The 14,817-nt window shown below is 40.0% G+C and overlaps 1 protein-coding gene across 16 annotated transcripts in view; it reads right to left on the bottom strand.

Annotated features, from left to right (window-relative positions):
• The window catches only part of Trpm (transient receptor potential cation channel, subfamily M), a 64,119-nt gene that overhangs the window by 20,697 nt on the left and 28,605 nt on the right, over positions 1 to 14,817 (bottom strand). For all 16 annotated transcript variants that reach the window (XM_066282027.1, XM_066282079.1, XM_066282096.1 and 13 more), the window contains 2 exons: positions 1,784 to 1,946; positions 971 to 1,184 (listed from right to left, as the gene is read on the bottom strand). In XM_066282027.1, the coding sequence (XP_066138124.1) occupies positions 971 to 1,184; positions 1,784 to 1,946 (377 nt within the window). The remainder of the gene's footprint in view (positions 1 to 970; positions 1,185 to 1,783; positions 1,947 to 14,817) is intronic.

Genomic DNA, 14,817 nt, shown 5'->3' with positions numbered 1-14,817 from the left:
GTCAGAATAGGTTTTTGAAATACACCAACGAACTCAAAAATTTAGACATCAATCAACTCGACTGGTAACACTTTTTAACTTAACTATAAGATTTTTTAATGTTAAATTTGCCAAAATTCCAAACTGTTTCCGTTTATCGAATGGCCCTCGTATGCAAATACGTGTAATCGTACGTAACCGTATATCGTCCGCATTTAGACATTAATGCGAATGCGTTACAACATTTCTGGCCTTAAATTTGAGCCCCACTTAATAGCTCTATTGTAGAGATAAAAATTGTAGAGATTTGGCCTTTTGTGCTTGTGAAATTTTCTTCGGTCGTAAACTGCGAAATCCCTGAAGTGTGCTAATAAATAAATTCGGACAGACCAAAGCGAGGCAATTTTCCGACTACGGTTAGATGTTAAAGTCAAACTTAATCGTTCGTTTAAAGTATATTTGAGGTACTTTTTAACAAGCAAAGGAAAATTGCCTGAAACCCATCTGCAGGGACAATTTCGATTTAAGTCAGATCCAATGAAGGGCAATGAGCCTTAAAATTGCCATTAAAGCTAAGAGAGTTTTCTAATAATGCAATCATTTATATCCGCCCGTTTTCGGTGAAATAAATCCGTAAAAATAATATTTCATAAAATTGTTTTAAAAGTTCAACAAACGACCTTTAAATAACAAATTGACCAACTCGAAACAGTGATATTATCCCCTTTATCAAAAAAACAACGAGCAGCTAGATGACGTAATAAAATTACATCGTACCCTAACAAAAATAAGATGGAAATGTCAGCTGGTTGCCTTGTGCGGCGATTAAAACACAAATTAACCGCATTCAATACAGTTAATAGTTAACCAAATAAACAACTTGAGCTCCCATTTAAACGTGTTTAAAAACTAACGTAAACTTTCAACTGTTGCACAAAATGTGTTTGACAACTCGCGTTCTTCATCCTTTTGAAATCCGTTTAGTTCTTACCAGTGTTGGTTCCTCCAGTAAAGATCCAAGCACCAGTGGAGCGCGCAGCCTTCAACAAACCTTTGCGCAACACCTTCTTAAGCTTGGGCTGAAGCTCGAAATTGGCCTTGCCTCCCTGGATCGATATCAGCAGCTTGGGAAGCTCCAGGCCCCATTCGCGTGTGATGAGCTGCATGAGGTGGTCGGGTTTGGTGTCGTGGGCCACCCTTATGTACTTTAGAAAAATTACGTCAAAAGTTATTGCTTCAAATAGACAGTGGCAAGCGAAATATTCGAGTTAATGCAAATTACTTAAGAGCTTCTGCTTCGCTTTAGCTAAAGCTCTCTATCTAAACAACAATAGTTTTTAAACTTCCGAACCTTCGAGAGTTTAAGCAAGTATTGCGTACTGAGCATTTAAAACTCCGTTTGCTGGACATATCTCTAAACAATTCCAAAGTTTATTTTAACGATCGCAAACTTTAGCTCTCTTATTCCACATGGGGGATCTTTCTTAAACTGAACTTAATGTAGTAATCTCATGTTGCTGGCAACATCGATTAAACTTGACTCGAAATGCTGCAAAGTGCAGGAACTCTAAGTAAAAGAAAAAACGGAAAAAAGGCAACAATGCGCCATGTTTTTGTTTAAGAAAAAAAAAACTGATAAAATACGTCACCAAAGTTGTGCGATAATAGAAAGAGGCAGAATTCGATTTTTTTGACAAGCGCACTGTGACGTCAGATTGTTTTGGAAAAGATGTTGGAGAGGTAGTAAGTACCTAATCTGACTTAATACTCTCATTACAATATGCGGTGTTGCCATTTAATTTACTTGGGCTTTTGACGGATGAGGGCCTCCCTGGAATTCTAGGATTCCGTAGGCGTCCGTCGGATGGGCAACGGTGCAGCGGCTCGGGTACCAGATCTCCCCTGGGGCCATGGGGTTGGGGTCGGTGAGGTGTTTGTGCTGTTCCAAAGTGCGTCCGCAACAACATCTACAAGCGACAAATATGTAAGTTGGGAGCTTTACCGTGCATTCTCGCAGAAGACCCCAAATTTTCCCCGAAGGGGTCGAGTAACAGGATAATGAATACGGGATCAGGATTCAATTCGCGTGTACCTTATGCCTGAATAAACGCGATCGAGAGACTGTGTGATTAAGTATTAAGAAATGAATGGAAACTATTTGGTCTAAGGCGATTAAAATTAATTAATTCGCTATATAATTACTGAATGATTGACAACGTCGCAATGAAGATTGAGACTTCAATTATTGACGCGCTGATGTCAAAGGGAAGCAACGTCGCCCATTGGGGCCTAAAACTGCCACTAAGGGCGCTGCGAAACATAAACAACAGCTTTCCGAAGATTTGATTTTTATTTTTTAGCTCGATTCTTTTCCCAGCTAAAAGTCGCGCGTGAATAACGCTTGAGGACTGAAATTTCCGAAATTTATTTACTCAAAGTTGGAAGGTAAATTTAAGGCAATTTGCATATTAGACAAATTAAAACATTATTCAAATTTGGGTTAAGAAGCAGCTTTAATTCACCCTTCCTGAAGGCCCTAATTTGCATCGTTGTTGGCTGTAGGCAAACTTGAATGGTCGTACCTGGCGAAATAACGAGTAATCGAAAAAATCTCTGCAATAAATCTGGGTTTACATTCATCAAAAATTGATTTACACGAAGTGCCTTTTGCACAAAACTTCGACACGCATAAATATCCGGAAGTTAACCCTCTTAAATTGCCGTTGAACATTTGGGGTTAAGCGCTGTTGAACGTTTTTTCAAACGGTGATAAGGGTGAGTAGTGTCGCGATATTTTAGGGCCGGTTGGAAACTTTAATTAAACCATCAAGTTAGTGCTATTTGCAATCGGCGAGTGTCGCAAACAACAACGCAAAACGTCCGCTCCTCATAAGCAACTCCGATATTGGCTTTCGCCGTTTGTGCTGTAGAAAAAGCAAAAGATGAGGCATGTTAAGCCGCACACACCAAGCTTCGAGTATCTTATCTTTTATTTATTTTATTAGCATCTCATACATAAACCCTGTTTTTAATGGAAACTCGAGTTTACTCAAAAATAATATCGCTAATGAAAATTTACCCCTAAGCGGTATCTCTGGGGAATTATGGAAATGGAAAGGTGAATTTAAATTTTTGACGTCAAATGAGTTTTTTTTTTTTTTGAGTAAGTATCTTCACCTCTATTTCAATTCTAAAGGCAATAATTTCGCACTTCACGGTTCGGTCCATCGGGCAGTAGCGTCGTAACACAAACAACCGGGCCTGGGGCAAATTTACTGTCATATCAATTACAGTCGATAATACATATAGATGCAATAACATCCCCTGAAATGCGTCGTTACGTGTTTAAACCTTCATTAAATTTTAATGGGCATATTTGTGGATGCATTAAACAAACATGCATTTAGTTGCTATTCAAATTTCATTGATTTCGACGTATATTTGCGATTAATGAACGTGTATCACATTCCTGAAAATTATGCTGGTGCTAAAGCTGGCAATGCAGTTAACGACAAACCAATTGACGTAAACGAGATCGATCGTGGTTGCCCATTCCTATCATCTCAATTGAACTCTATGAACAACGGGAAAATTAATAATAACGCTTTTTCGACCTTGACCCGTGATTCATGCTTTGACACTGAGAACTAATGCAACAACACCATTGATCATCCTTATCGCCCGAATTGTGTCACGGTTTCTGGATTTTCCAAAGTTATTTTATTGAAAAATAGGCCTTAAGTTGCGCTTTACGACGAGGCAACGGCGGAATTTATGATATTTGGCGAGAAGGATGTGTCGTGTACAGCATTTTCATGGTAAATTTTCAATGTCACTCGTTTATTATGCAACTTTAATCTCAGGAGCAGGGGATGATGTAAAGTCGTCGCAAAGTTGCGCCCCAGGGCAGCGGGGCTTTGATGTTTAATTAAATGGGAAATTAAATTATTCTCGGAAACGCGTAGATACTTAAAGGACACTGTGTGGTTTTAAGGCGGGAGAAAACGCGCCCTCAACAGGCTCACTTATGGAGAGAGGATATCTGTCTTAAGTGACTGGGGAGGCGTCCGCGGATCAGGCAGTGCAAAATTATTTAAAAACAAACTTACGTAGTATACCGAAGATGTTTTCTTGTGTTTTTCGCCAAGACCTCTTGAAGGATCGATCAACGGGTATTCTACGCTGCAGCACCAAAGGCGTCTCGATGTTGTTGCACAATTAATTAACCTCAAAATTGATTTTTTTTTTGATATTTTAATTAACTGTCGGAATATCCAACTTCTGACTTCATACGGATGCACCCAAGAGGCCCTACAGTAGCTGGTTCGAAAACGAAAAACAAAAAAAAACACGAGAAGATGCTGTGTCTTGTGGTATCGCATTAGGACGACACGCAAATCCGCCTGGAATTGAATTTCTGGCACAGTCTCACCTTTCTAGACACAAACTTTGCGTTTTATATAATATTTTTCCAGAAATTCTCAAATAAACTGGACAGAAACGTTTCAAACTTGTAGCCAATTAATGCAACTAATTTCCAACATGGCGCGTATTAAATTCCCTTTTCAAGATCGACCAATAGGAAGGCGGCTCGCCAGCGCCAAAGGCCGTTTGATTTATTATTTGCAAAACTCACAATCGGGGGCTGCTAGTGCATGTTTTGTCCTTTTCTCGGTCATAAAGTTTAATTAAGTTGAATAAACACAGATATAATATCAAACTTGAAATGGAGTCAAGAGTTTTTAATAATGGAAGAAAGGAAAGGGTTTTAAGAAGGAAAAAAGCACGCACAACACGACAGACGGATCTGTCTATTTCCGTCTTTGTCAAATACGATTTTATAAACAGAGCAAGAAAATAACGAATTCACGGGTTACACCTTTTGGTGGGTACCTTCCACACACAACATTGTAACCGGTTTAAATTGTGTTCCAGTTCTTGCCGTGGCAAAGAAGACTACACCTACAAATATAACTCCTAAATGAGCAACGAATATCTGCGGCAAATGGAAACCTTCAGGAATTCTATTTTAGCAACGCAGCAAAATTCTCACAAACTTCCTCATAAAATTTAAAATCTATTGCAAATTACTTATTTTCTATTGTTTCGGAGGAGTCCTCGCGCATACAAATCGCTATAAAATAAAGGGCCTCAGGAATTGAATTTACAACTGCTTTGCTTCCATTAAAACTGTGCAGCACAGATTGCCTTACATTTGCATTTCGATCAGACATAATCACGCATTGACTAATTTATCACAAACAGAAAATGAATCAAGTAATCTCACACACACGAGCCCGAAGCCGCGTAGCAGAGTAATCAATCCCTAGATATGTGCTCAATTTACGAGCCAAAGGGCGCGTAATCAAGCCAATCAACGGATACAGTCTCTTAATTAGGCCCTAAGCGCATTCAGGCTATCAAACAAAATCGAGCTCCGGACCTTTGAGGCCCTGTTAACTTTTTACATCCTGTTAATTTGCGGGGTGTTATGAAGTTTTTCCAGCTAAAAGGCAAGGAAAACTTCTGGGAGTAATACGTTTCTGGCTGAAACGTTGAAGGAATATTTGTGAAGTAATGCGGCAGTTTCCCTGCGGAAATATACACTCGTGGTCAAAATTTTCATAATTTTTTATTAAAACTATTACTTGGAAAGGAATAGGAATTCTCCTAGGAAATTGATATCCTTGTAAGCTGATTTAAGGATAAATATAGAATTAAATAAATTACGGGGGATTCAAGCGATCGATAGTACGTAGCATTAACTACTTAAAGATTTAAAACAAGATTACGCCACCAGATAGACGTCACAGTGACGTTGAAGCTCTACGAATTATAACTCAACATCATGAGGGGCGTAGGCAAAATGCAATTTCGCAATGTCTCAGGAGGAGTCAACCTCCAGCGACGAATATTTTAAAAAGGTATCAAGAAACTGGAAATTTAGCATGAAGACCCGATCGCGGGCGCAAAAGGCGTACAGTGGCAATGGATGATCGTGTTTTGAACTTAAATTTTTCCCGAAACCGCAGATTGGTCTTCGTGAACCCGAAAAATGTGCATCGAATGTATATTGAACGTGGGACAAATTAACAGTGTGAAAAAGACAAAAATAGAAGCAAAACATGCAGTCAAAGTTGCCATAACACATACTGAGTTCAACAACGAGCAGCGGATGAATGTTCTGTTCACAGATGAGACCAGAATTCCATTTTGGAAGCCGAATGGGCTAACATCATGTTTACAGGCGAGATGCGGAACAATACGTCAACTGTAATCTTATTCGAACCATCAGCTTTGAGAGGTTGTGGCTTAATGCTTTGGGGAAGTATAAGATTGGAGGGGCGCGTCGAACTAGTTGGAGGAGTGACGGCGGATAGGTATAATATATCGCCGACATCCTTCAGGGTCATGTTCTGCCATACGTCGGCCATATTGGGTATGAAAGATTTATGTTAATGACCGACAACACATGACCGCATGCCGCCGTTATAATGCCACATTGGATTAGCCGCCCGATGGTCCGGATTTAAACCCGAGGGAACGCAGATGTGATGGGCTAAAAGGGAACACAAGGAAGAGGAATCCTTTTTCCAAGTAGAAGAGAAACGCTTCAGTTTGCAGGCCATTATGAATGGAACGCGACTCCTCAAGGATACGTTCAAACTCTACTTAGCAGCATGTCGAGAAGAATGCATACAGTAATTAGAGCTCGACGAGGAAATACTCGATATTAATTAAGCTGTTTTTTAAATCAGAGTAATTACGTTTTTGCAACATTGTATTAGTTAAGTGAAATGTAAATATTCCCAATTAATGTTGTTAAGTCAAGTTCTCTCCATGTTATTCTTCCTACAAAGTTTTAATAAACATTTTTGTTAAACAAGCTCGTTTTACTAGCATGAAGGTTAAGTTCCACCATTTCATCAAGAAATTGTTGAAATTTAAAAATATTCGGTAATTTTCTCGATGACGGTAGTATACACGGATGGAAATGCGTTTTGATTCAAATCGAGGTTTATTTTCTAGCACTCAATACACAAGCGGGAAATTCCTTCCTTGACAAATCAACTGTTGTGCATTACCGTGGAAAACTTGGCAAAGCTCCAAATGAAAGTCATTGATCACAGTTCGCAGGGAAATCTCTGTAATACATTAAGCGGCACTTGAGCCACGATGTGATTAGCCTTTGTTGATGCAACTTATCGTGAGATTTTTCCGTTGCGATTAAAATTGTGGTGAAAATCGGCGCGCAAACGAACGATTTCCACGTGAAAACGTACGTCGGCATTTCCGACGGGAAGTAACACGTTTATTTTCCGTCCGCATCGCTTTAATCTGGTTCGAAATGTAATTGATATCGTAATTAATTGAAGTCGACCCCCCCCCCCCCTTCTTCCCTCCGCCCCCCGAACTACTAAAAATTATATTATTCTCGCGACAAAGCTTTCTGGAAAATGATGTTTTATCAATGAAAATGCGAGGGTGTTTTTCGAGTAATTGATGGCAGGATTTCCAGTGAATCGAAACGAATGTAACTCCCAGCTCAGGTTCGGCACAAGATAAAGAACGTAATGAAGGAAATATCGCCCTCGAAATTTTTTCCGGGAAGTACACAGTGACTGCAAAAAAACACGTCTCGGCCCAAATACACTTCAGACACTAAAGCATCTCCTGCCTGTACTACAAATTGCTCCGATATCGAAACGCTTTTTTCTCCGGTTTTTCATTCACCCTCTAAAAGTTAATTTATGACTCTGGAGCTTTAGCCATGGCATATTTGTCAAATAAACGTTGCCAGTCCGATTTATCGAATTCAGTATTGGATTACTGAATTAACGGTAAGTCTTTGAAATTAGCCCTATAGGCCCCGGGCAATAATTACGCAATAATTCAGAACATGTATTGTTATAGCGACGTAAATGCTTATCCGTAAGGGTAGCTTGGCGCAACAGCAGTCTGTAACGACTTGAAACGCTCGAGTGAATAGGCACACGTAAAGGAATTAACACTGAGTATTACTGACACGAGAAGGCCTAATTATGAGCACAATAGAAGAAACAAATAGAGCCTTGCGAAGATTGAAATCCTGATAGCCTTGTTGTAACACAATACCAAAGCATTTGCCACATTTCTCATTCATTCCTCCTAAACGTTTCAGAGATAAAACTGAGTTGTTCTGTGATTGTATTGTGTAGCTGGACAAGTGCTACAACACTGCTACCGTGCTTGCCCGAAAGGCACTAGAAGGACACCGTCAAATTTCCCAGCTGTCCCGCCTACCTAAGGGGTCTTTCGATAGCGGTGCTGGGTGTCCAGTTTTCGACACTTCTGCAGGATGTCTCCGTTATTACTACAGGTCGAGGGTTGGGGTATTCGCAACCCTGTGTCGCTTTTTTTTGTCAAACTAACGACGAAACAGGTTTATCGTGGCCCTTTTGGTTTTCGGAATACAGGGCGAAATTGTTGATTGTGCATTTTCAGACGCACCTTGCAAACTTATATTAAAAACCAAAAACCAACATCGTGTAGATGTTTTTTTTCTTTAAACATCTTGTTCAAAATGGTTGCGATTTTCTCTAACACGAAGCTGGCACATTCGTGAAATTTACCTTAAGGCATTTAAAGTTACTACGGGACGATTTTGTAGATACTTAAATGCCAAATGAATAACCTGTCGAAGTTCCTCTGTTGTTCTGCGCCAAGTTTTGCACATCTTGTTCTTCATAAAGCCCCGCAGGAAAAAATCCAACACTGCTAGATCAGGCAGTCGCGGCGGCCATCTGGCGGCTCCGTTTGTGGTTATTGATCTGCGGGGAAAATTTATTATGGTAAACGCTTTATTATGTGAGCATTATGAGGGGGCACACCATTTTTCTGCAACTATAAGCTATTTAGTTGGGCCACAGGAACGTTCTCTGACAGCTCTGTTATTACATCTTCCATGATTTCCGGATACCTGCTCGCCGCAAGCCTTCCCTCGACAATCCGGCACTTTATTTCGCTCTCTGATACGAAGCAAATTATTTTGTATACTAACGACAGAGGGTTAATCGCCGATCTGTGCATTCCCAGGGTGCAACTCTTGCACGATTTCAAATTTCTATGGATGGTATTCGTGTTCCTCCAGAACTTCACGGGCACGACTCTCACTTATATCAATTTTGTTCTCCATTATTCTGCAAGAAGTTGAACGAGTGGCGTCTGCCCATGCCAAAACGTTTATCTCGTCCACTTTTTTATTTTCTTTGCTGCATGTTTCGGGTCGAGGCTTCGTGAAGGCCCCGTTTTCTATTAGATTCTTTTTGAGTATGGAAAATCTGTCCGGAAACGGCTGACTTCTTTCGGGACATCTACCAAATAACGAGAGACCACTTTATTGATGTTCATACATATCCGAGATGCTACTTAGAGGCACCTCGCGTAACTGTAAGTACTTTAGATGAAAAATAGGAAAGTGTATTCTTGCATATTTCCCTATTGTAGCACAGATGGGCGGCCCTTTGTGGATCCTCGTTGCTCTGTATAACACATACCGTCATATCATATTTTTGAGTCATCGTTAAAATAGATTAAAAAATTATTAACATTAGCTGTCCGATAATGTTGTTTTATGATATACATTCCGACGGGAGATAAACAACAAAATGAAATTTTTGCCTTTTAGGGTCACAGAAGTCCTGGTCGACTACATACAAGGCATATCGTTATTTCTTAGATACGGACGTTGTTAGTTAATTCATTGAAACACGCTATAATATGAAATAACCTCTTATCATTTAAGTTTTAAACAGCTCAAAAAGATTAAAATCACACGACCAGGTATGTTTAGGCCATGTTATATCGGCAATAATGTGTTTTTAATAAATAGTATCACCACCATTATATATTTTCAGAAAGGTTTCAGCAAGTAGAATGTAACTGCCAATTAACATACAGGGTGTCCCATTTAAGAAACCTCAAGTTTGGTGTCGGAAATAGGTTGCAGGAGTAAAACTCCCTTTTAGTTTTATGTCATGTGATATTCTAACTCGAGACCGCTCGGAGAGCAAGCCCAAGCAACGCTGACCTACTACATTCACTTTACCTAAAAGTAACCCATGCAGCTGGACAAAAAGGCACCCCAAAGCCATCAATACCACACCCAAGTTTCGCACGTGGTATACGTTATCCTCGTAAAACGTAAATATAATAAAGCTGAAGCTTCATCTAAATTGCACCGTTAAGTGGGTTAGTGTCGCCTTTTAGGGTTTAGGTGTCCACAACTCGGCATTTGGTAATTTTCTCGAAAACGGGGACATCCGAGAGAAAACCGAGTACGTCGGTAGATTCTTCGTAAAAAAAATGTGTAAGATTCCGTTTTTACCAATTCGACAACTTGTGAGATAACCGAATTGCAAGAGGCGTGTGAAAATGCGCGATTTTCAACTTCGCCCTCGTACTGCAAAAGGCGAAGGCGCCGAGATGGATTCTGTTGGCGGCATCGTTCGTTTGAGAAAAGCGTCACAAGTTTGCGAAAACTCCACTCTCGAACCGCCATAATGGCGGAGATACCCTGCGCGAGTGCCGAAACCCGGACACCCTGTACAGTGAAATTAAAGAGTTATCGGCGATTCCTGTGCAAAATAATCGTTAACCTTACGATGAAGCTAACCAAAACAATAACAATTGGAAAGCCAAAGCATCAATTTTCAGCATTTGCAAAGATAATAGAGCCGCAAAGTGCATTGCCAATGTGTGTGTGTGTGTGGCACCGGGAATAATACTTTCGCTGACACCGTGGAATTATGAATGTGTGCCGGTAGTTAAACTTTATTTGTCTAAATGTCGACGTTTGTTTTAACTACATCACTTTTGCTGGCACGTGTTAACTCGATATGCTTACGAGAAAAAGTGTGTTATGATGGACAGCACTTCATCGCGATCGAGCCCAGTTCTTTCAGCTTTAAAGGTCGAATTTTCAGTGAACAAGTCCGATTGTGTAAAAGGAAACTTTCTGAGCGGAAACTTCAAGGAAAACGTCCTTTAAAATTCCAAGAACTGAGTTATACTTTTGCTTCATTCAGTATATTCCTACGATTTAGCGCTCATAACCAAATAAATACTTCTGGTTTATAAATAATCATCCTCCTCTCCATTCAAAGCTTGAACCGCATGTGTGGTTTTTACGAGCTTTCCAATGATATTCATCCCATGCGGTAATTTGTGCATCAATCAGCGAAGCAGCACGCGTTTTTGCGTTTATGAGTGCAGGAATACGGGATTTATTGCCTCTTAAGTGACTGATAAACGTCTAAATATATAGCCTACGCTTTTACGAATATAGAGACACGGAATTCGGCTGCAGGACATGCTGAAATTCCAGTTATTTATTTATTATTTTTTTTGGAGAGGAGGATCGCGAAAACGTCGAAGCAATTTTCAAAGAAAACCAAGTGGAAAATCTCAAATGGAGACGTAACTCAGACGGAGGGCGTGCGGCAGGATATCTTTTAATGGATTTGGAAGTGGAGGAGAGAAACTAAAACTATAGACTTCGAGAAATTATCTTTTGATTGCGGCTTCGCTACCGAGCAAAGAATTAGCGAAAGGCCCTGCCGGCAACGCTGCCGAGTTACGTTCTGTCGGAACAAATGACAGCACGACGGCTAGCCAATGTTCGATGTATCGAAAGTACAGAACACCCTTGCCAGATTGTCACTTAAGAACGCCAAAGCAGATTACTGTAAAAACACGAAAACGCCCCCTTGACGAATCGCACGAACTGCTGGAGCAAAAAATCGTACGGTTGCAAACGCGCAACTGCAAGAATTGACCTACAGCGACTCCTTAAAATATTCGGGCGCTGACACAATCTCCTTTTGTGTTTAGCAATAGTAAAAATAAACAATTAGGAAACGGCACTTCGGTGTATGATTGATATTAGTTTTTGCTTAGTAACAATGCAAAACCGTATTTATAACTCAATATCAATATAGAGAAAAACTGAAATATCTTAACAGGGCGTTTTTCGGGACTTAAAAATACTCGGACATTTTCAATGGATCGTAGTTTTGCCCGTAGGAGCGTGTCCTGTGCTGGATCTAACATTCCAACAGCGTTGCATGGTACTTATTAAAGTTGCCCCTAATACTCGTAGCCACTTTTGAGGGCCGAAGATGGCCAGAATTAAAAAGAAGGCAAGTATCGCTTTTGATATACGGCAATTAGCCGTTTTCAACTTTGAAAAGAAGCTATCCTGCAGAAAAATTTAATTCGAGCAAAAGCGCGATTGCGGACATTGTTCGTCGGTGCAAAGTTGAAGACAGAATTCTTTCCATCATTCAAACCGCCCGTCCAAAACTAATAAACGCTGGAGAAGAGCGATACATCATGAAGATTAATAAGGAAAATCTCAGAATTAGCGCCTTAAACTGAAAGCAGCTCTGGAAAATCAGACTGGTAAAAAAGTATCGCCAGAAACTACACGAAGGTGCATATAAGACCAAATGGTCTCGATGGTCGTTTACCTAGGAAGAAGTGACGGTTTAATACCAAAAATAAGAACTTTAGAAAAGAGTTTGCCCCGGAGGTGGTTTTAAAACTGGAAAACTATCGGAGGAATGTAATTTTTGCCGATGAGCCTAAATTGAAACATGTTTGGGGCTGATGGATGACAAATGACGTGAAGGGGGCCCAACGGAGAACTGAAAATAAGCAATTTACGTCCTACTGTGAAACGCAGTGGCGGATCAGTAGCGGTCTGGGATTGGATTCCGGCCGAAGCAGTTGGGGAATTCGTGTTCGTTGACGGGACAATGTACAAATTGGTTCATTTAAATATCTTAAAAAATAATTCGTTAAAAAGGGCCGCCGGTAGGGGAATTCAAGCGAGGTTTGAGCATTACCAAGGTAACGACCCCAAACCCAACGCGATGATTTTTACAGAACGGATGCTCCTCCACGACCGTCCGAAAGCTCTAAAAGCCCCAGCTCAATTTCCGGATTTTAATCCGATGGAGAATGTACGGCAACAGCTGGATTTCCAAGTAAGACAACATTCAATGACGAATTAAAATTAGCTAACACAGTTTTAACACAGGAGTGGCGCAAAATTGACCTTAATTGGATTAAAAAAAGTTGTTTTATCCATGCCCGAACGGCTCCAAACCGTTATAAACAATCGAGGAGGGCATATGACATATCAATATTCTTTCTCATTTGTTTATATTTTGTTAACGTGTTTGAAACTTTAGTGCCCGAAAATGTGTTGTTCTTTATACTTTTTTTTCTATTGTTAGTGAATATTAAATATATTTTTGCATTGTTAATAAGCAAAACTAGTACCAAACATACAGCAAAGTCCCGTTTCCTAATTGTTTATTTTTATCATTTTTATGCACAAAAGATTGTAAGTGAAATCTAGTAGGCCATGGGATTATTTGAGCGCGAACCCGTACGTCTTTGATATGTTCAGCGTAATCTCGAGCAAAAACGAACCAACCTAACCTCACTTAAAAATACGAATTTACTTAGCCGCGTTACTAGTTGGTTTTTCCTTAAAAATAGCCATTACCAAGACTCCGCCGACTCGCGTGTTTAGTAAAAGTTTTCTGAGTGCAAAAAATGGTGTTTACACTCGAACAAAAAGCCTTTGTGGTTGAGTCTTATTTTCGGAGCTGCGAGTTCGTAAACGGAGAGCGGGCCTGCAAAAATTCAAACTTGTTTTCAAGAGTTTAGTGAAAAATTTCCCCGCGTTGCAGTGCCGGAATTGCAATTTCGCGATACTTCGAATTATGCTGTGAAATGGTTTCCCGAAACTGACGGTGTTCGAAGAAAATCGAGAAGTAGTAGACCAACTAAACAACCTCAAAACTTGTTGAAAATGTGAGGTGAGTGGTCGGCGACAATCCCGGCAGATCCGCTTTCTGCAATAGAAACAGCCTGGCGACCCACAGGCGTCCTCGCAACTTTAACAATTATCATAAGAAAGCAAGAGAGTAAAGGAAATAATTTTTTATTTTGCATTTTTGGATTGGAACTTCAAAAAATTTTAATGGTAGAAAGTCACTATCACTACAGCTTACATGTGCCAATGTTCAAGACACGTCTGCTCCCGCCCCATTTTTTGCAATCTCTGCTAATGTTCCAATGTTGCGCTTCGTTGAATTTTCATAGGAAAAATCGGAAAAACATTTAATATGAGTGACACAGTAGGCACTCGATTGTGCAGGAAAGGGACCGTGTCGCAAACGCGTGACCCTGGGCACCTGGTAAAACTTTTCATACTGCACGCCCGTGCGTCACACCAGTGTGACATGAACGAAATATATCTTAATCTTGTGGCGCATTTTTCGTCATTTTTTGATACTTTAAATTTCAATAACAAGAAGGTTCGAATGAAAGATTTATTCAATTTAAACTTACAAAAAACAGAAACTATACGAAACCACTGGGAATGAAAGATGATCTTAAAACAAGGATCTCGACACAATCCGATTTGGTTTTCTTTTTCATCCGGATAAATGGAACATACAAACCATGCCATTTGTCTCTTTTTGTTGTTTTTTTGGTATTCTCTACACCGCTTTCGTTTCATGATTTTTTTTTAAATGAAAACGCAACAGTTCCGGTCTAGTTTTAACCTTTTTCAGTGTTTTGTGTGGAAACTATATTGATCAGGAATGTTTCGATTGCGTCCTTCCTTGCCTTCGAATATCTTATGTCTGTCGCATTTATGGCTTTGGCGTAGTTCATGCATAGCCAAGTCCTGTTCCAGGCTGACACATTAAGGAGATAGAAAAAACTTTCATGTACCGTTGTCCTGACTTCCGAGACCTCACGTAGCATGAAACCACA

Source organism: Euwallacea fornicatus, chromosome 1 (assembly GCF_040115645.1).
Source record: "Euwallacea fornicatus isolate EFF26 chromosome 1, ASM4011564v1, whole genome shotgun sequence".
Classification (NCBI taxonomy): domain Eukaryota; kingdom Metazoa; phylum Arthropoda; class Insecta; order Coleoptera; family Curculionidae; genus Euwallacea; species Euwallacea fornicatus.
Note: the sequence above shows the minus strand (reverse complement) of the source record. Positions and strands in the feature narration are given on the sequence as shown.